Below are 21535 nucleotides of genomic sequence, written 5' to 3'. Positions count from 1 at the left end.
CTTGGTCAACCCTGGCTTGACTCGTTCCATATACAACCAAACTCTGCTTCCGGGTTGGAACAGAGACCTCGGTCCTTCGACAGTGGGATCAGATGTTGCCCCCGTCTCCACCTGTGACTCGTCAGAAGTCTCGTTTTCGTCGACATTCGGTACTGCAGCTCTCTCACGTCGCTCCAGCGACTCATTGTGTTCTCTCGCCCTCCGAGCTTTCTCGACACTTTGGTACTCCATTGCCATTTTCCACGAGATTTCCTGTTGCCGGTTCACTTCTCGGCGCCATGCCAATGCGTCAGTCTGGCCTCCGAATCCTCGTTTGAGTGACGACGACATCGCTCGCAGCGTGGATTGTGCGTCCCACCCATGAACTAGGTAAAACGGAGTGTCCTTCCGGGTGCCATCTTGAGAGTTGTTGATAGCGAAGATCAATCGCTCCGCGATCTCGTCCCAGTCTTGCTGCAGCGGGTCTTCTGCGTACACCCGCACCGATTGCATGACCGTCTTCACCGACCTCTCTTGCTGTCCGTTCGCCTGCGGCCGATAGCTCAGGGTCGCTCTTGACCGAGACTGCATCATCTCTGCAAAGGCCTGGAACACCTCGCTCATGAAGCGAGGGTCTCGGTCATGTCGGATTAGAGTTGGTGCTCCGAATCTTCGGTACACGCATTCCTCGAAAGCCTGTGCGACCCTCAGAGCGGTAGTGTCTGACATAGCTTTACCCATGACGAATCCTGTGAACGCGCACTGGAACAGTAGTAGGCTGAGTTGCCTCGACGAGACTTCGGTAACGGTATGACGAAATCCATCGACACCATCTGGAACGGTCGCTCTGCTAAGACATTTCCTGGCGAATAGCCTCGGAACTGTGGTCGACTTTTGCTCGAACTACAGTCGGGGCAGGACTTGACGTGTCGTTCGGCGTCTGCATATAGTCCAATCCAAAAATAGTCTGATTTGACTCGGTGGTACGTTCGACCGATACCTTGGTGGCCACCTTCCAACGAGTCGTGGCAACTCCGTAGTACTTCCTGAATCATCGTTGTGGGCACCACTAGACGCATCGTTGTCTCCTCTCGGCGTTCGTTGCCCCACCGACGGTTCGTTCCAAGAAAATACAGTACACCATCCTCGCTAAGCACGAACTTGTCGGCCATCTTCCAAGCGTCTCTGGCTGCTCTGTAGCTGAGGTCTGTTTCCTTGCCTCGGAGGACCGCTTTTAGGTTCGACCATCTCAGCTCTTCATCCTGGGCGGCGGAGATTCGTCTCCGGCGCTCTTCCTGTATAACCACAGGGTCAACGTCTTCTGCGTTTGGAGCGCCAGGGTCTACCTCGTTGCTCGATTGCTCGGCTCTCAGCTCACTCTGAGCTTCGGTGGTCACACCATTCGCTTCGTCTCGCTCAGCTGTACCATTCGGCTCTATCACCGACGTTTCATCTGCAAACTGGACTCGTTTCTTCCTCGCTTTTGCTTGGTGTCTGGTTGTTGCAGTTAGGTAGTCGGGTTCGTCCCGCACAAAGTCGAAAAAAGATCTGTCGCGGGAGATCCCACGGGCTACTTGGGCTCGGGCGAAGCTGACTGTCGGTTTCTCTTCGGCCGTGGTCTGTACTGAGGGTTCATAGATGACCTCTCCGATCCGGTTCAGCTCGACCAATTCTAATTTCCTAGCCTCGGTCGAAGCTACGCTGGATTCTTTGCTGCTGAGAGCCTCGCTTGCCAACGAATCTGCTGCAGCGTTGAATTCTCGGACCACGTGCAGGTACTTCACCGACCGCAGCTTGGTCGTGAGTTCTCGGTGACGATTCAGTTGAACCATCAGAGACTCCTTTCGACATGCCATCACCCCTAGGGACTGCTGGATTGCGAGTCTCGAGTCTCCCACGATGACTAAATCCTCGGCTCCATGTTCGAGCGCAGCTGAGACGCCGTTGTTCATTCCAGCATACTCAGCGAGGTTTACCGTGGTGGTCTCGAGATAAGCACTCGCAGCCGTCACTACAGTCCATTCTGGTAATTTCCACAAAATCCACGAGCAACTGCCATATCCACCGTTCTTTTCGGTCTTGGCCGAACCATCGAACGACATCACAAATCCGGTATAGGACCTCGGTAGGCAGGCATAAAGCAAGTGGGGGTCCATACGAGCAGTAGGTGACCCTTTCGTCGGCGGTGTAACTGGGGCCAACGAGTCTTCCAACTCCACGAAGCTTGTGAGGCCAGCTTGGAGAAGCTGAGCAAACGTACAATCGCGTTCCTTGACTCGGTTGACCACCAGGTGCCACGGGGACAACATAACCGCAAAGTGGGTCGCTCGACCGAACAGTGTCTTGGATTTGTGCACCCATTCGAGCGTCGAAAAACGCGTATAGACGTGGATGGTCCGACCCACCAACTGGGAGTAGCACACTTTCAACACCAGCAGTAGCGCTAAGACCTCCTTCTCGGCCGGGTGGTAGTTCATCTCGGCGTCCTTGAGGACTCGGCCACAAAATCGAACCGGGTGCAGCTTGTCATCATGGTATTGCATCAAAGTGGAGCTCAATGCCCACTCATTCGCGAATAACGTGACATGCACCTCCTTGTCTCGGTCAAAGTGCCGGAGGATCGGTGCCTCTGCAACCTTCTGTTGGAGCGCGGCGAAGCTTCGTTTGGCTGCCGAGAGGCTGCCACTAGGCGTGAAGTCTTCGTCCTTCAACTGGTACAAAGCTGCTCCATACACTGCGAAGTCCTGGATGAATCGACTGTAATAATTCAGCGCACCGAGGAAAGACTGCATCCCTTTTTTCGAAGCAGGGAATGGCAGCTCGGTCACTGCTTTCATCTTCTTGGTGTCGGCTCGAATACCTTCTGCAGAGACTTCGTGTGACAGGAAATCCACCTTTGGCTGGACGAAGATACTCTTCGTAAAGCTCACACTAATGCGACATTCGGTGAACCGTTGGAGCAGACGGTCTAACGTCTCCAGGCACGCGTCGAAAGTCTCGGACCCAAAACAGATATCATCGACAAACGACCGTCGGTCGAACACTGGCACCAACGAGGATTCATCCGGTTCTCCGGTGGAGAACATGTCGGCAACAGGGCTGTTCACTAACCCATTCACTGCGTCAAGCGTGACCGAGGATTCGCGGTCGGCCTCGAATTTGGTCACCCGAGTTGTTGACTCCTCGAGTTGTCGCGATGAAGGGTCGGTCACCCCTGTCCGCGCAACCTCGGCGTGGGCTTCGGCCGTTCGCATAAGCTCCGAAAAGTGGAGCCAGCCGCCTTTGGGTTGGACGAAACCCCACAGAGCATTGTCAATCATTCGTTGGTAAATCATCGGTGCATTCTTCAATCCAAACGGCATACGAAGCCATTCGAAATGTCCGAGTGCACAGACGAATGCCGAGACTTTGCGGGCCCGCATCGTCATCATAATAGCCCAGAATCCACTGGCCGCATCAAGTGAGCAGAACCATAGGTAGGCTTCCAGGTCGGTCAACAAGTCGTCGACTAACGGCATGGCGTACTCCATAATCGCCGTCACTGCATTCACCAGCTTGTAGTCGATGCACAACCGAATATCAACTCCATTCTTCTTGAGCACGATCACGATGGGCGACGCCCATGGGCTGTCCGAAAACGCCACTAGACGAGCTTTCAGCAAGCCTTTCAGAAGCTCGTACAGCTTCCGAAGGTGTCGGAGCGGTGTTCTCCGAGCTCTCTGTTTGATGGGTGGATGCCCCTGTACGTCAATATCGCACACCACACCGTAGGCCGGTGGTGGCAGAGCATTCCCACTCGCAATCATGATCTTCTCGTGTCGTTTCAGCACCGCAACGAGACTTTCTTGTTGACGGGCTGTCGCGCTCGGGTTCAGAACATTCGGTCCTGAATAATCCAGTACCGTTTCCGAGGCTTCGGTCAGGTCCGGTAAGAACGCCAACTCGTGTGCATAGTCCGTCAACTCGATCTCATTCGCTAAATGTTCGGACGTATTGGTATCGGTGTTCCCACTACCTGAACCGTCCCCCGCGGCAATCTCATGCATCATTGCTACGAAGGCAGAGTCCAATCGGGTCTCCGGGTCATCACCGAGGACTGGGATGGAGTTCTCTTCACTCGTATACGTGGTATCCGCGCCATCAGAGGTGTCGGTCGCCACCGAGTCGTCATCTTCGTCGACCCATCTATCTCCAACGGGTTCGTCAGAGGGTTGCACCGAAGTCGTCAACGGCGTTCGGTCTCGTTCTGCCGGTTCCTCAGTGCCCCTATTCGCGAACGTTATCTGGCCCTCGTCTAGGCCTTCCAAGTCGTCGGATGGTCGAGGTAGGATGCCGCTAGGTGTCGGATAGTCTCGTCGTTCTACAGCTGGTGGCTGATCTGCCAACCATCGTTCGTAGAGTTTGCGTTCCCGCGCGAACAAAGTCTCGTCTCGACACTCCGCGTACGCCAGGACTTGCCACTCATCATACTTGGCGGAGTTCAAACGAGTGTATCCATCCCCTTGCGGCAGGTCACCCTTTTTCACCCACAGCAGCACCGATTCGTGTCTCGCGCAGTGAGCAATCTTCGGTGACACGTTCGTTAGTCGCACCATCGTCGGCTGCCCTCGTCGAGACCTCGTTACAGTGGGCACCAGGTTTCCAATCCGGCGTGCCCACACGTCGTGAGTAGTCAGAGGCGGCCGTCGTCGTGGTAACCTAAATTCTCGCCACTCACGCCCTGGGACCGACAAAGTCTTCGGTCGGGCGTCCAGTCACTTGCATGCTGTACGGCTCGGCCTCTGCTGGGTTCTGTGACTTCACCAGGGGCACCATTACCTCGTCCGGTAGTCTCGCAGTACCGTGGAACAGATCCAACCGGACTCCGGCTGGAATCATGAAGTCTGTTCCCAGGACCACGTCCACTCCTGCACTGTGATCCATAACCCATACTTCAAATTCGTACACACGCTCCCAGCCTAGCGTGACTTTAACGAGTGCTCGTCTGCGGGTCTCCATCACCCCTGGGTTAATTCCTCGCACTTCCAGACTCCTACCGTGGTCTGGAACTTCGCGCAAGCGCAACCGTTTCGCGTATGACGCGGAAATCACACTGACATTCGCTCCAGTGTCCAGCAGAATCCTCGTTCGCGAGTCGTTTACAGCCCCATTGACGAGGGCTCGCAATCGCTTCCTCTTGTCATAGCGCTGGGATGACCACCACCCCATTCTCTCGCCAGATAACAGTTTAATCGTCTGGCCGAGGTCTCGGGATGGATGGTCGATTTTGGCCATGCTGAGGATCGAAGCATCGGTTAGCTCCACTCCGTCTCCGTCCACACGTCGTCCATTCACTTCACTCTCACCGAGGCTTACGCCTCTCTCCTTTACATTTTCCGTCGTTTTCACATATTCCATATTCAAGTCATCAGGCCGTTTGCTCACACCTGCGAATGCGAACATATAGTCCGCATCCAGCGCAGGTTTGGCTAACTGTGGCAGCCCGATTGGGACCAACCCAGTTTCAGTTGGCGGGCTGCCTAGTTTAAATGACTCCCATAGACGAGTTCCTGCAATTCCGGCGAGAGGTCCTTCTTCTCGACCTTAGCTCGGAGGAGATTCGTGAGTTCTTGGAAGGCTTCACACTTCCCGGCATCATGAACCTGCTTGCACATCTTGCATCGCTTAAAGCAGTAGTGAGCCGAATGGGTGAGTCCTCCGCAGGCGGCGCATGGACCATATTGGCGTCGACCATCGCGTCCGGTGGAGTTTCGGCGCTGGTCGTCTCGGTCATAAGGGCGTTGGCCATTACTTGCCCTCTGGCCGACGGTTGTCGGCGCGAGCGAACGCTCCTTCAGCCGCATTGCGACGTTCAGAGTCGTTTGCAGCAGCAACGTGGCCTCGGTCCTCGGTCGACGCGTATCCGTCGTCCGAGTACCCTTCGGAGTATCGGTCGTCATCGCCAGAGTGAGACTCCGGCCCATACTCCTCGGTGTCATCATATCCGTCGTTGTACGCTTCCGGGTATCCTCCACGCGCGTCCACCGAGCGTCCCGCATTCAGTGCTGTCACTATGTTGGTCAGTGCGTCAGTGAGAGTGACCCTCGGTCGATATTGTTGGTCATCCCGGCGACGGTTATCGTCTCGGTAACGGTCTTCTCGACGACGGTCGTCCTCTCGGTGACGTCGGTCTCGGCGATAGCCGTCCCGCGGATCCTCGGAGCGTCCACCATCGCGTCGACGTGCTACCTCTTGCCCTCGAGGGCGGCGGACCGAGGACTCGCGTCCAGATTTTCGCTCTCTGCGACGAAGGATATCATTGATCATATCCTCGAGGTCGTGAATGTTCTTAACTCGGACATGGCACAGACGCTCTTCTAGACCTCGGTCTTCGCACGAATCCAAGAAATGCTCGACGTGGTCCTTTGCATCACGACCGCCATGCTCGAACTGCACTCCGGCGTTGCGAGCATAGCCGTTAAGTCGGTTGAGGTAGTCGCAGACATGCTCCTTCTCCTCTCGCTTGGCCGAGTAGTACCGAGCCTTCGCAGACTGGTTGAACCTCGAACAGTAGTACTTAATGAACTGCATCGCTCAACAATTTCCACGTGCGCCTCGTTTTGCGGGGCAGCTGTCGGTACCAATGCAGAGCACCATCTTGGAGGCTCAATTCAAACGCCATGCACCATTCGTTGGGCGGCGTGTGCGTCCCTTTCATCTCGTATATGAACGCTCGGAGCCACTGCATGGACTTCTCGCTCTTATCGCGGAGTCCCAAGTACGGCTTAATGTTTCCGAGTGGGAGATGCGTAGCGATCTCTAGCCTCGGTGTCGCACTGTCATTCCCACAGCGCTCAGCTCACGAATTTGGCGTGCCCATTCTCCCGTCAAGTCACCCCCGGTGTCTCCGACGTCGAACGAATCTTCGTCAGATGAGTCATCGCGGAGGTCGTAACGTCGGCTGGGCGTCCGACTTTGCACTTCGTCCAGCAGTCGGAGCGGTTCGATATCCCTCGGCCTCTCTCGCCAGTCGTTCTGTGCGACTGACCGACCTCGGCGTCACCATGTGAGAGTCTTGGAAATATGTCGACGTCGCACCTTGGGCTGAAAATATTCCGGCCTCGGTCGACCCTCTGGGGCGTCTCCCAGGGGTCACTGGCAACGGAATCATGGACGGGTCGACCGGATCCGATGCGTGGCGGACGTTCGGTGGACGGCTAACTCCCGCCTCGGCCACCCCGAAGGCCGACCGAAGCTTCTGCTTCCACTTGCGAAGCGCCGTAGCGGCGTCCTCGGGTGCCCATGCTCGGAGGTCTGCTTCCGACGGGAACACTTGGGGTTCACATCCCATAGCGCGTAGGAGTTGCACCGTGTCCTCGGCCACCTGCCGAGTGTTCCACGCCTCCACGGGCACAGTTAACTCGCCACCGAGCTCCATCCAGATGGCTTGGCGAACAACCTCTGGAGCGAAGGATCGCATCCAGTTGCTCTTCACCTTCATGAGTTCTAGGTATCGACCCAGAACTCGGTTGGCGGCCGGGGTGTCTCCGTTAAGAGGAGGCCGGCCGCCATTCGGCCGAGAATTCGCATCCTCGGCCATCGCCGACGATCGGTGATCGTCGGACTCATCTTCGTCGTAACCGTTGGCTGGTTCGGGACCAGCCACTTCGTTCAACTCTTCGGTGAGGTTTCGCGCAAGCGACCTCACCCCTCCGCTGCGTCCTGCAGATACTGCAGCGGCTTCCGAAAGCTCGGGCATAGCTGCCTTCTCTTCCAGGTCATCTTCTTCGTCATCTTCCTTGGCGTCAGAATAGTCCATCGGCTCATCAAAACTATCCGAACGCTCGTTGATCGACGCCAACGTACTCGGCGTCGCGAACGACGAACCGGAACGCCCCGAACCCTCGGTACGCGTTCCACTTGACCTCGCCGGCGTTGCTGGTACCGCTGACTTCGCTTCTTTCGCCATCTTCTTTCTTCTTCTCTTCTTTCTTCTCTCGAATGCTCGTTAAGGTAAGAACCTATATGCAACCAAGACACACAGAAGGTCACACCAATCCCGGGTCGCGGCACCAGTTGTCGTGTAGGAACACGCAGAAAATCTCACTACCGAACGGTATGAGTCCCACCAACAACACACGCTTCCCTCGCGAAAGGTCAGCGAACGTTGGATCAACACCTGAAGACCAGGAACGATCCCTTACACCGGGTTGGTTGTAAGCGCCTCTGTATACCAAGGTTGAGTTCGGTCAACCTTAAAACCTGCACTACTAGCCACGAGCGAGGGCTAGAATGCAATATTGCGCTTTCGCGCGAACCCCCGCAGTCCCTCAGAAGTAAGGGTACCGGCAGTCACGCCTAATACGGGTTTGCCGAGGGTAACCTCGGCGGGTAGTGAAATACACTTGGGAACACTCGGGTTCCACCAATATATAGGGACCGACACTCCTTGTCGTCCCTAACTCTCGGCCACTCCTATCTCTTGGACTGGCCAGCAACAAACTCTCGGTTCAATGTACCTCAAGCTCGCTGACAGGCATCCCACGCAGCCGAGCGTATCCAGACCCTAAGACAAGCTAGCTAGACTTACCGAAGACGGACTTGACCCTTGGTGGCTTGTGGGGAAGACTGCTGATTTATTTCTTTATCCTACAGCTCTGGGAGCCTCTGTAGGTCATCATTTGGCTAGTCTTATATCTCTATACAAATATCAAGTGTAAACAGATCTCTGTGGGAAATCGTATAGCCGGCTCTACACAGCCGAGGGTACGACACGAAATGGGTACAAACGAGGCTTTTAACCTCGGCCGGGGTTTTATTAGACCCAGCCGAGACCTCGGTCACTATTGTTCCTAGGTCACTATAGCGCGGGAAATGAGACCCGCCAATCAAGACGCTCTGTCGCCGTTCACTGAAAGGTGCAACGTCAGCCAAACCGTGACAGTTCGGCACCAAAACCCAACGCCACATGTTGCAGTCCCAGTCGCAAATTCTGTTAGTGTTCGGAGAAACGCAGAGCTGTGCAAAGTTATTCTTCCGCGCGAGTGGGTAATGAAGAGTATTCAGTTGATGTCAACATGCCGACAGTCCTACCGTTCTCAACACGGCGGTGAACTAGCTGATTCTGAAATACTTCTCAAGTTCCAGCGGGGCCGAGCATCGTTGTTCCCTAAAATAACTGGAAACTACATACAATCTATGCGGGTGTGGTTTTCGTGTAAGCAAAGCTTTGCGTGGATTGAAGAAGCTATGAACTGGATTCGACAAATCGATATCAACGAAGCCCAAATGGGATCATTATTTGGTCTTGACGAAATGATCAATGCTGAGGAGGTGTGTACTTGCCTGCAGCATATCAACATCATGGATGAAGAAGAGTTTGCGGTACTAAATCTAGTCTACAACTCCGAGCTGGATGACGTTTGTATGACTGCAGCTATAGCCGTAATCTGCGTAGATGCCGACAGCAGACCAAAGGAGATGAAGACCAATGTATTTACGACACATCTGATGGCCATGCTCACTGATAGCGAGAGGATGAACTGGCTTATGGAGAATGCCGTGGTCAAAGAGGCCGAAGACAAAATAGTGGGGACAGTGTGGATCGACCAGAACCACTGGTGTGGTCTTTGCATTAGTGTGAAGACATACACGTATACTGTCATGGATCCGCGCAACAATAAGGATACCATCACGGCGGTAGACAAATTGTTCAACGGATCGTTCCTCCCCCTTTTGAAGCAAGACAAGCGGTGGAGACGAGATGTGAGCCGGTACTTCCAGCAGGAAGATGGAACAAGCTGCGGCGTGTTAGTGTTAGCTTTCATCGAAAGTTTCGTCTTTCAGACATACGACCTCCCTTCGGATTCTAATCTGCTTAGATTCCGTTATCTACTGAAGCTCCTACTTGCGTAGCGCGTAGCTGAAATATAGGAGCTCGAGAAATATCCCTTTGCGTTCATCCGTATGACCACTCGTACGAGATCTTCGCCGTATTCCATTTGTACAAGTAAAGCGCAATTGAGATTTGTGGGCGAAACACAAACTAACGCTTCGCCTGCTAAGCTGAAAATAACGGGTGCTGTTGTTTATACGTGGGCATGAATTCGGATTTAGTACGAGTAATATTGTGTGTATTGTGGCAACATTGTTCCAATTGCACAAGATGGACCGAGAACCGGCTCTCTATGTTGTGGCAGTATTCTCTGCCAAAGTCGCATGAACAGCGTTGATGGTGGCGGCTGTTGTCGGGTAGTACAGTAATCGGGGGAGTTTTTCGGGTCTCTTACCCCTCCTTGCAGCAGGTGCTTTATCGCTCTTTGCCTGCCTCTTCTCCTCCTCCGTGCCCTTGGCAGCAACTTTGTCCTTCTCGTCGGTAGTGCTCGTGTCCTGGCTAGCTGCGGCATTTTCAGCACCACGCTGCCTTCCACTAAGCCACAGGGTACCCGTCAGCACAAGCTCTTGCTCTGCCGATGACGTCGGTCTTGCTCCTCCACTTCGGCCTTGGCTTTAGCCTCTGCGGCGATTTCAACTCGCTCGCGCTCCTCGAACTCAACAGCCTCTGCGGGGGTGAGCACAGAATAGCCATGGTGCTCCAGCAACAATCGAAGAGGGGTGAAGTTGTGAGGAGTGACGTCTAGTACCAGCGTTTTGCGGTCATCCACGAATCGTTCGCACCATCTCAGGACTTCCAGTAGCAGTGGTGCTTTGGAGTCAATAAGCACGTTGACCTCCTGCTTGAGTCGCATACGCTCGCATACGCTCACGTAGGCTGACGGGCGATTCCCCGCCGAGGTCGCATGGTTGGCGTGAGTCGCCCAGCAGCACACAGAGACTGCGAAATGGCCGTTGAAGTGCCAAAGCAGTCTGCCGCTCAACGAGTCGATAAGCTTGTGATGCATCCTCCACCGAGAGCTCTTCGTCCTTTGGCAGTGGTGCCTTGGGCATCATCCGCAGCTCGAACGCCCTATCTTTAAGCGTAGCATCGGCCTCAATACACAGGATGTACTTGCCAGTCGTTGTGCGCAGCAGAAACGACTCGTCGACATGTAGTCCTGTCCACGAGTGACGGAAGCCGTATTGGCCTTTGGGCACGCACCACACTCACGGCACTCGTCCGTTCAGCGACCACTGCGCTACCAAATGCCGATGCTGCGCCGGGTCCTCAAACACAGGCAAGATGTGCGCACCATAGCGTACCATGGACACCTCCGTGACATCACTTCCTTTCCCTGCCAGTCGGATATTCCGTCCCTCAATACCCTTCAACGGAGGCTCACGCCCACTGTAGACGCTCTCCAGATACCCCAACGCCGCCGTCCCGCTCGCCCGGACAATATTCAGCAGCTGCGTCACCACCATGAATCCTGCCAGTATAGCTCTAGTCGTGAACACACTCATGATCCTGAGCTGCAGCGATGCATCTGCACTGGACATCGCTGGATGAAACTCTCGCAGCAGTTGCGTCGCGTCCAGCCCCAGCGACTGTGCCACCAACTCCGGCGCTCACGTCTCTCAGATGCAGATGGTCAGGAAGTTGTGCGTCGCGTACTTGTACACGAAGTTCATCGAGTCCGCCGTCGCGGGCAGCACAGTAGATGCGCCTCGTACGCCGAGAGGCTCAGCACCAGTCGCGCAGGCTGTGCGATGCGTCGCAGCACTTGCGCTTCCCGCGACAAATTCACAGCGCGGCGGCCAATTACAGCGCCGCCAGGGAACTCCTGCTCGGGCTTCCACACGACGTCGCCCAGCCGCTGCTCGTTGCTGGGAGGTTTGGACTCGTCCGGCTTGCTGGGTGGCGGGGGCTGACTGGCCAGCAGCTTGAGGCTGTGGAGAGGGCTATAAAGGTCCTGTACGTCGCGACGGCCGGGTCACACGCGCCGCAACGACCGCAACATGCCACTCATCTGGTCGACGTTGAAGCGACACCAAGCCCACACACATTTCGTTTGTAGCCAATCTTAGGTTCGAAGGAAGCTTGGTGCCAAGAAGGACCCGCACCAAGAAGGACCCGCACCAAGAAGGACCCGCACCAAGAAGGACGAGAAGCTGAACTGGGCCGTGGACGCCTTCCGTCTGCCGTCGCCAAGAACGAAATGTTGATCCTGTGGTACTGCGATTGCATGCACACCATTGACGCATTGACGCGAATGTCAACTCGATCGAGAACGCGCGCTCGGACGACGAGCCCATATCGGCTCGTTCTAGGCCATCGACTACAAGCGCGACCTGGGCCCGGACACATACGACATCTACTCGCCCGTGGCTCACTTTTGTAGCAAGAATGACGCAGATCTGCATAGCTGTAGGCTTAGTCGCATCTTGGCAAACTCTCCACGATGGGTTTAGCCTGCCAGTAAACCGCCAGAATATCTTTGGACCCGACGCTTGGATCGATCGGTCACTTTGCAAGAAGCCGGCAACGACACAAGCACAAAGATGAAAGACATGGGTCACGAGAACTGGGAAGACGATGAGCCACCGATGCTGGGCGAAGTCGACACATCGACTGAAGACAACCAATTGGCAGAAGAGACCTCAGCTCCAGATACCAACATCATGGACGAGATGGTGGCGATTGCGCAGTATGCCAAAGAGAACAAACGCAAACAGCAGGCCGAAGAGCGCAATCGCAAATCTTTTGGCCAAGGACTCAAGAAGGGTTTCTTCAATACCACCAAGACGACGAAGGACAAGAAGGCAGCATCAGTAAAGAGCCCGCCGACGTTGGAACCTGCTCGACAACAACCGGTAGGTCTGTTTCGCTTCATGGCTCAGGTACTCGGATTGACGTAGTTTTCGACGGATCTACAGCGAGAAGAACGCCTGCTGGTTGTGAAGCAACAGGAGGAGGAAGCGTCGAAAGCCAATCCGACGTTTGTCTTTCCGGAAGTCCAGGAGGCGATGAACAGCATGAATCAGTTGGACCCCAATGGTTTGGGATAAAGCGTCAAGGTTTTCTGCTCACTGTTCACTTACTCGGATTAATGTTGTTTTGCTGGTGCTAGAGTGGATGAATGATCGTTTTTTTGAGAAACTCGCGCGAAACCCAAAACTGGCTCAGGGTGCGTTCGTGTCTCGAGGATTTGCTTGATTGAGGCAGGGAGGTCGGTCTAATCGATTGGCGTTGATCATGGCAGCGCTGCAAAACCCGGCGTTTTCGAAGGCAATCGCCGATATGCAGCAAGATCCTCAAGCGGCCGTGCTGAAGTACCAGAAAGACCCCGCCGTATCAGTCATGATGAGAGATTTCATGGAGTTCCTCGGGAGCCACTTTGAAGAGGTACCAGAGCCATTTAGTTTCTTGAAGACCTCCAAAGGGTTGACTTGTTGTGTCTCTTTGCACTGCTGTAGCTCGGATCTTCGGCAGAGGCTACTTCGTCCGAGAAGAAGCCGATGCAAGAGCACTATCAGGGGGGTCAACTACTGCAAGACTTTCGCATGGATAGGGACACGACTCCATCTGCTCCAAAACCACCAGCGATAGTAGATTTGGATGAGACCCGACGCCACGCAATCGCAGAAATGCAGCGCAGACCTGAAGAAGAGGAGCAAGTACAACACATTTTGAAAAACCCAGAGCTGCTAGCAGCACTTTCAGACGGGAACCTGATGCAGCGCCTTCACGCATGCCAGCAGTCGCCCGGGCAGTTGCAGCGATTGGCACAAGATCCAGTACTGGGACCCAAGCTTCGGTTGCTGGTGCAGCACAACATGGTGCAGTTCGCGTCCTAGAGAAACGCAACTTTCTCGACGAGCTGTCCAAAATAAACAACAGCAATAAAATCACGAGATTGCAGAGTGGTAATGTCCGATCTGGTGTCCGGCCGTCCTGTGGACAATCCTACCATTTCACTAATCGCTCTTCAATTTCAACATTTGTGACCATCATTCCGGCATCACTGTACTCCGACCACCGACCGGCAACAATTGCCCTGGCAGGCAGAAGTCGAGAGATTTCGACTGTGCGAAGGCTTGTATCAGTGAGTTCGAGTAGCTGGATGTCGACTCGCAGAGAGCTCTCGACGCATCGTCGGAGACAAAGGCCGAAACGCAGCTTCACATTACCACGTTAGAAGAAAAGGCTGTGCGTCTTCAGATGAGTTCGCGCGAGCAGGGCAAACTACAGGAGGACAATGTTCTGCGTGTAGCACTCGAGATGGAGATGCAGCCTCTGCACAAGTAACTGAACGCCGCAGAGGAAGCGCACAAGAAGGAGCTTGGTCGAGCGCAAGCTCAACACACGAGGAAGCGAATTGCACAGAGGAGCTGAAGCGAATGGAGGAGCCACTCCAATCGACCGAGGCGTTGCTGAACACGAATCAGGCTGCTCTTGGTTCTAACTTAGATGGCACCGCGATTCACTGAGGCTTGGCGACCAAGGACGAGGTCATGGAAAACGAAGCGGTTAATCTACGGGCCCGGTTGCATGCACCTTGGGAGATTGTTGAACGAAGTGGAACAACGGAGAGCAGCGCTGGCGACCATGAAACAACAGTACGCCGGCTGTGGCTGGCCAGTATGGACCTCGTAGTGGAAGCAGCTCTAACCAGTCGAAACTCACACCGAAGACTGAGACTCCAGCGAAGACCGTCGAGACGAAGACCGAACCAACGACGATGACTACACCTTCGAGCAGCCAGAGCAGCCAGAGCAAACAGACGCAGCAGAGTTTACCAAAACGTGCCTCCCTCCCGCTTGAGTGTACAGTGTGTGACATCATGGAAGCCACCTAATGTATCCGAATTTGGCAGGGATTGTGTTCTGATAGGCTCATTTTACATAGTTAGGCATATTGATCCAATAATTAATATCCATGTGGTATCACAGGTGATTAGATATAACGTGGCTCTCAAAGTCGGCACGATGTACCTAGGGTTTGGTACAGTAGTGTTCCGCACACAGTGTATCCATTTCCGGCTGCACGTGGCGAGGTCCCAGAGCACCTTTTTACCGCGAGAAGAAGCAGATCCTCTTGACGATGGAGAGGAAGGTTCCGCCGCCGCGCGGATTCGGCGGGCCCCCCGTGGCTGCTCAGCCGCTCGCGCATCGCAACGGGCCGCCGATCGCCTTCACCGCGTCCGCTCCGAACGCGCCCCCTCCGCCGCCGCAGCAGCCGACGGCGCCGCAGTCTTTCGGCTTCCCTGCCGTCAACACGAGCAACAGACGCAACTGGCGACCGGGAAGAGTGGGCGGTCGACACGATGTACGTTGCAGCCATGGTTTTGCGGGGCAAATGGCGCTCTAGACGCTAATTTATGGATATTTTCTTCTTCTTTGTTGCAGTCGCCGCTGTACGGCAAGCACCGCAAGCGCCCGTCGTCCTCGTCCATCGACAGCAACGTGAGCTGGAGCGGCAGCGAGATTGAGTCCGTGGGTGGCTACGGGCCCGCGCACAGCGAGCCGGAGCAGGTGACGAGACTGAGCTGGGCCTCGTCCGTCACGGCCAGGGAAGAAGCACCGGCTTCTGCTGTTCAACAAGACTTGGCGCCGGCTGCGTCACTTTTTGGGGCGTCCTCGGCTGAGCAGACGCCACGTCCTGCGGTCAGTGCAGAGCTGGAGACCAAGCATGAAGCTGCTGTGCAGCCGCCCAAGACGCCGCTGGGCAAACCTACGCTCGACGAGGACGGAGGCATTAGTGCTGCACAGAGAGTGCGCATGGAGCTGTCGGGGAATCGTGTGGGATCTCGTGCCAACAGTTCGGAGAACGTGTTCGTGAACAACCCCCCAGGGTACGACGAAGAGAAGAACGGCCCGCAGTCGTGTCCCTCCACATTCAACAATGCTCGCGAACCGCAGTTCTCCATTGACAAGCTGCGTCAAATGCGCAGTAACGAGCTAGTCGCGTCCAAGTTGCTGCCGACTCGTGCCAGCGTGAACAGTCTCATGGGGTACGTGAGGGAGCTGCAAATGTCGGAGGCCAGTCTGCGCAAGCAACTGGTGAAAACGAAACAGCACACGGAGGAAGAGCTGACTCACTCGCTGTCCAAGGTGAGCGAGTTGGAACGAAGCATGCAGGAGGTGGAACGGGACCGTGAGCTTGCGCGACGGAAGATGGAGGAACAAGAGCAGCTAATCCGCGATCTTGCAACCAAATTGAAGCAGGCGGAGGCAGCGAAAGCGAAGGGTAGTTCTGCCTCTGCTGTTGATGAACTCCCTTCTATCGCAGAAGAAAGCACTCAACAGACGGAGGCTAAGACAAGGGTGACGACGAACAAGGAGCAGAAGCCTGAAGCAGGAGTCACACCACAAGTGCCTGTACCCCCGATGCAACCTCCGCTACCTCGCCACCCCGAGCAGCTAAAGGATAGCAATCGTTCTGCCCAGTTCGGTCTCGCATCACCTCGATCGCCGAACCGACCGCTTTGGGACCCGTGGGCGTCGGGAGGAGCAACCCCTATGAAAAATCTCCCGCCCGTTTTCAACATTGGTTCAACGGGATTGGATCCGATGGCTGCATCGTCTACGACTGCTGCTCAGACATCGACAACCGATTCAATGACGACGGCTGCCGGAGATTATGAGCTGAAATCAGTGTTAATGTCTCCCCGCCGAGTACAGGAAAGTGGTGGCCCCGCTCAACAGTCGAAGCAAAATGAGGCTACAGCGCCTGCTCTTGCGCAAGTAGACTTTGCACCGCAGTACCCTGCTCCCATATTCAATGTTGGAGCGATGCCGTCGCCGTCGTACCCGCAGCAACCAGAATTTGTGTCGTCCGAGCCTCAGGACTTGCAACACCATGAAGAGGTTCCGCTGATGGAATCTCCGTCACAAGCTGTTCCGATGCTTCCTGTTGAACCGATGCCTCCGGCTGATGGCCATGAATACGAGCATCAGGTGGGGGTAACTGGAAATGTGACATATTCGAATGGGACGGAGTGGAATGGTCCCCAACACCAAGGTCAGACTCCTGAAGCCTCGTACCCATCACCACTAGCAACCAATATGGACAGCAATGAGGCCATTGCACCTCCTCCTTCTACTATTATTGCAGAAGGCCCAACTGTCTTGCCGGCGCAGGATCCGATTGAAAAATCTCCGCCTCAAGTCGTAGCACCACCATACAATGGACGCGTGCCAAACACCGAAGCCGATCAAGTGTCCAACCCTGATGCTTATAATGCCGCCGCTAACGTTGGCAGTGCTCCACCGGTAGGTACTTCTGTCCCCCCTCCCTCGACATCGGAAGCCCAGCCACCACCCTGCCCAGCCTCCGCTACTCAGAAAGACGCTAAGCCAGCACCAGCAGAACCAGTGACCTTGGAGGCATTGCTGGTAGACTTCTTCACTGAAGTGGACAAGAAGCGTCTGAAGATGGCGAAGGCGTATGGGAAGCGATATGCAGGACGTGAGAAGTGGTTGTTCGCTGAACTGACAAAGCGGTATGGTGCAGCAAAGGTGGGTGCGTTGAAGGCTCGATTCGAAAATGGCAGCACAGGAGGTGCACCGACCACCACTACCACTAGCAGCAGCAACGGTGATGCTGCTGCCGTCACTGACACTGACACTGACAACCACGCAACAAAGGCGCCTGAAACCTCGGACCACTCGAAGACTGGACGCCAGGGACACCCGCGGCATCCGCAGTTCTTTCACCCACCTGCGCCTGCTGCCAATGTGGATTTGAGTGCAGGCATGTCGTCTGTTCCTCCCCCACTTACGACCCCCCAAGCAAACGATGCTTCGGACTCGCAGACAGAAGGAGCTGAGGGCCCTCCAAGTCTGAGTGGAAATGCGTCCCCAGGTCGTGCTGCGCGTGTCTCGCCTCGTCAGCGTCGCTCTGGAGGAAACATCCCTCCTTACTCTGGACCTCCCCCATCGTTCCCACTCCCGCAAGAGGCTAATGAAGGTAATAATGTGGGGGCAGTTGCAGCTGGTACGCCTTTGACGAACGCTTCTCCTGCTCCGACCCAACGTGATGAGTCGATGAGTCAGCCTCCTCCACCTCCATCGGGAATGGACAACAACAATACTGCATCTTTGGGGCTTCGCCAGCGCCACAATTCGTCGGGACCAGGCGCTCCACGCCAGAAAAACACAGACGCCGAAGCTCCTGCTGTGACTCTAGAGGGTCTTCTGAAGGAGCTGTACAAGAAACACCAGCCTGACAAGTTGAAAAATGCGCCGATCGTCGCGAAACAATACGCGGGCAAGGAGCGCGAGCTTGTTGGTTTGCTGAAGGGGAAGTACGGCGCGCTGAGCGTCAAGCGGCTGGAGGAAAACGTAGAGGTCCTGGAGCGCGCTCACCGTGCTCGCACGGGCGGCAAGAGCAGTGGCAAGAAGCGAGGCTGCTTTGTCCGCACGATTTCGCTGGTGTTTTGGCTGTCGGTGCTACTGTACTTTTCGTTCGGCGCTGTTTTCGTCAGCTTTGTGGTTCTGGACGCTTGGGGGTGTCGGAGTGATGAACAGGAGGCCGAATCTTCTGAAGAATGCCTCCCATTGAAGAAGGAACTGGAGACGTTCACGTACGAGCATGTGGGTGACTACGTGAGTCAGTCTCACCCTGATGCTTGCTTTTGCTTGGAGTGGAAGGCTCGCGAAACTGCTCTGTTCACGAATCTTTCGGGTGATGACTTTGTCAACTTGGCGAGACTGGTGCCGTTTTCGCCTGAATCGTATGGCGATCCGTGGATTGCGACTGTGAAGGAACAGGTTCCATCTCAGGAGTTCTACGATAGCTACGCAAAGCCTGTGGTGGACCTGTCACTGGATGTTGGTTTCTTTGTATGGTCATCTGCTCTCGAGCTAGCAGGGTACGCCGATGTTTCTGAGGAGAAGTCGCCGGTGGTATTGAAAGCGGTGGAAAATGAAACGTTTGATGTCCTTTTGCTCGATGAAGAAAGCGACAGCGATGTGCTAACGGGTTCGCAAGAACGAGCTGCGGAGGAGGAGGAAAATGAGAGTTTCCTGAGCGAAATGAATGTTGATGAGCTGCTGAACCAGGACACGGATGCCAAAGCAGATGCTGTTGTGGACGCGCCCGAGCAAGCCCTAGTCGAAGAGGAAAGTGAGAAGCTTGCTGACGAAGTGGAGATTGAAGAGGTTGACGCTGCAACACAGGACGGTGCATCGGTAGCGGAGAATGACGAAGATGCCGTCGTCCTAGTTGAGGTGGAAGAGGCAACCCCTACTGAAGACAGCAACTCTGCTTCGTCCGAAATCAAGAACGAGGAGCACGCTACGCTTGATGAATCGGTTGAGGGCGTCCTGCCGGTCGATGAGTCCGAGTCGGTTGAGGTCAGCGAGGATGATTCTGCTGTTCTCAAAGAGACTGACACTGAAACAAAGGAGGTTTTGTTCGAGGACGACTCGGTGAGCTTCCCAGTTGAAGATGTTGAGTCCGTGGGCGACGAAAACGACGGACCCACTTCTTCTCCCGAAGACGTAACGGAGACCCCGGATGCGGATAACTCAGTTGATGTTACAGATGAAGTTCCGGGACAGGTGGAGGAAGAAGACGCCGAAAAGGTAGCCGCTTCTATTGAAGAGGAGAGCGACGTGGAATCGGAGGAAGTCGTCGAGGTGGAAGTGCGTCAGGAGGGATTAGATTTGACGTACCCGGAGACAGAGGCAGATGCCGATGCGACGGAGGTGCAGGAGACTGACGTTGTTGAGGTTCCTTCCTTGGCCTCGGATGAAGATTTGGAGTCTACGCTGAGCGGTGACGGCGAAGTTTCTGCTCCTTCTAGCGAGGTAGTTGAGACGGATACAGTGAGCTCCGAGCTGGAGGTTGACGATCTAGCCATGGACGCTCTGGAGGAGGATTCGGAATCTGAGGTGAATGTTGCCGAAGAGGATTCGACAACGTTCGTCGACGCTGACGCTGACACTGACGCTGAAACGGTGGAGTCAGAATCAGATGTGGGCGCTTCAATTGTAGTGCCAGAGGAGGAGGATGTTGACGAGTCGGAGGCCTCGCTTGAAGAAAACACGGTGAGCGAGGAATCTGAATCTGTGGAGGAAGAAGTTGATAGTGCTGCATCGACCCCAACTGAATTTGAAGTGGAGGTGCTGGAAACCGAGTCGGAGGAGGTGTCTGCTGGATTGGTCAGCCAAGAGCCCGATGCTGAGGTAAGCGAGCTTGAAGCGGATATCTCGAGCGAAGCTGAGGCGGAGAAGGAAGCACTGTCTGAGGCTGAGGAGACACTGGCTGAAGATAATCATACCGATGAATTGGACGAAGAATCTATCACGATGGAAGACGAGATTGAGTTGACTTTCAGCTCGAGCGCTGATGTTGAGGAGCTTCTGCCAGGGGAAAGTGCCGTAAATGAGGAAGCTGTGGTAAGCGAGAAGGACAGCGACGATGAAGAAGAAGAGTCATCCACTGACGCTGAAGTGCCAGGAGACGACGATGATAGCTCGGCACTTGCTGCTGAGATTGAAGCAGAGATTCCCGATTTGGAGCTGGAGGAAGAGGTTGCCAGTGTGCCAAGCGAGCAAGTACAAGAGCAGACAGGAGACGCCGAAATCGAAGCGCTCGAGCTGGAGGAGGAGAGCGCCGAAAAAGCGGCGGCTGCTCTATTTGAGGCCAATGCGGTTGAAACAAAGGACGATGGGGCAGAAGCTGAAGCCGATGATTTGGATGCTCACGCGGAAGCGCTTGAGCTGGAGGAGGAGAGCGCCGAAGACGCGGTGACTACTCCTGTCGATGTTGAGGCGGTTGAAGCGAAGGACGAGGAAGCAGAAACAGAAGCAAGTGAATTGGCTGCTCCTTCGGATGCCAAAGTAGAGAGCCTAGAAGATGGTGTAGAGGAAGATGGAGCAGAACAGCCTGAGTCTGAGTCTGAAGATGGCGTGAGCGTTGAGCTGGTCGAGGAATCTGTGGCGACCGAAGTCACGGAAGTGTCGGATGATGTGGGTGTCATTACCACTGAACCAGACGAGCACGTTGAGGGCCCTGAGACGACTGATGCCCCCTCAACTGATCGTGAAGCTGCTGATGAGGAGACTATCGTGGTCGACGATGAGTTGACCAATGAGGCTGAGCAAGAGACCAACGAGATCGAGGAGGAGACTAACGAGGCCGAGGGATTAACTTACGGTGCTGTTGTTGACGAAGATTCGAGGGTTGCCGAGACCGAGGAAACTCTGGCGGCTAGCGATGAAACAGCTCCGGTGGCCGATGAGGAAGCAGAGTCCAACGTGGAAGAGGTCCCAGCGGCTGACGATGGCGTAGAATATGCGGAGAAAGCATCGAACGCTGATGGCGAGTCAGGAGTTGTCGAGGACGAGACCACGGAGCCACAGCAGGTGGCCGGTGAGGTGCCACCTCCTGAAGAGATGGAAAGTGGCGGCCTCGCATCTGCTGTCAACGAGGTTCTTGCGCGGCTGGTGGAGCCCTTTGAAGCGGCCAAGACGGCTATGCCGACGGAAGCTGAGCACGTAGTAGACGAGCTCTAAAAGTGTTGGATCGTGTCCGGTTAGAAGAACCAAATGAACAAGTTAGAACTAGCAACTCTGCAGTGCACACGGTGAAAGTACTGAGCTGGGCGGAACTGGCATTGCGTTCAGAATAGTGACGCAGTCATTATTATGAATGCAATCCGTAGTGAACACCGTACTTAAGCGCGACATA

General features: G+C 55.0%; 3 protein-coding genes across 3 annotated transcripts; 2 read left to right on the top strand and 1 right to left on the bottom strand.

Moving 5' to 3' along the window:
- Window positions 1-10406: 10406 nt before the first annotated feature.
- KRP23_13225 (uncharacterized protein) lies at window positions 10407-11394 on the bottom strand (the record flags this gene model as incomplete). Its single annotated transcript, XM_067883908.1, has 2 exons — window positions 10407-10824; window positions 11066-11394. The coding sequence occupies 2 exons, from the start codon at window positions 11392-11394 to the stop codon at window positions 10407-10409; spliced, it is 747 nt and encodes a 248-aa protein (XP_067738544.1).
- Window positions 11395-12396: 1002 nt separating this feature from the next.
- KRP23_13224 (uncharacterized protein) lies at window positions 12397-13692 on the top strand (the record flags this gene model as incomplete). Its single annotated transcript, XM_067883907.1, has 5 exons — window positions 12397-12708; window positions 12772-12892; window positions 12966-13022; window positions 13098-13240; window positions 13312-13692. 5 exons carry the CDS (start codon window positions 12397-12399, stop codon window positions 13690-13692), a joined length of 1014 nt encoding a protein of 337 aa, XP_067738543.1.
- Window positions 13693-14938: 1246 nt separating this feature from the next.
- Window positions 14939-21360, top strand: KRP23_13223 (uncharacterized protein; the record flags this gene model as incomplete). The annotated part of the gene is made up of 2 exons (XM_067883906.1): window positions 14939-15163; window positions 15244-21360. 2 exons carry the CDS (start codon window positions 14939-14941, stop codon window positions 21358-21360), a joined length of 6342 nt encoding a protein of 2113 aa, XP_067738542.1.
- Window positions 21361-21535: the final 175 nt, after the last annotated feature.

The sequence above is a fragment of the Phytophthora ramorum genome (genome assembly GCF_020800215.1).
Source record: "Phytophthora ramorum isolate Pr-102 chromosome Unknown Phyram_PR-102_s0017, whole genome shotgun sequence".
NCBI classification, from domain to species: Eukaryota; Oomycota; class Peronosporomycetes; order Peronosporales; family Peronosporaceae; genus Phytophthora; species Phytophthora ramorum.
The sequence above is the reverse complement of the archived record's forward strand: the minus strand, read 5'-3'. Positions and strand labels throughout refer to the sequence as shown.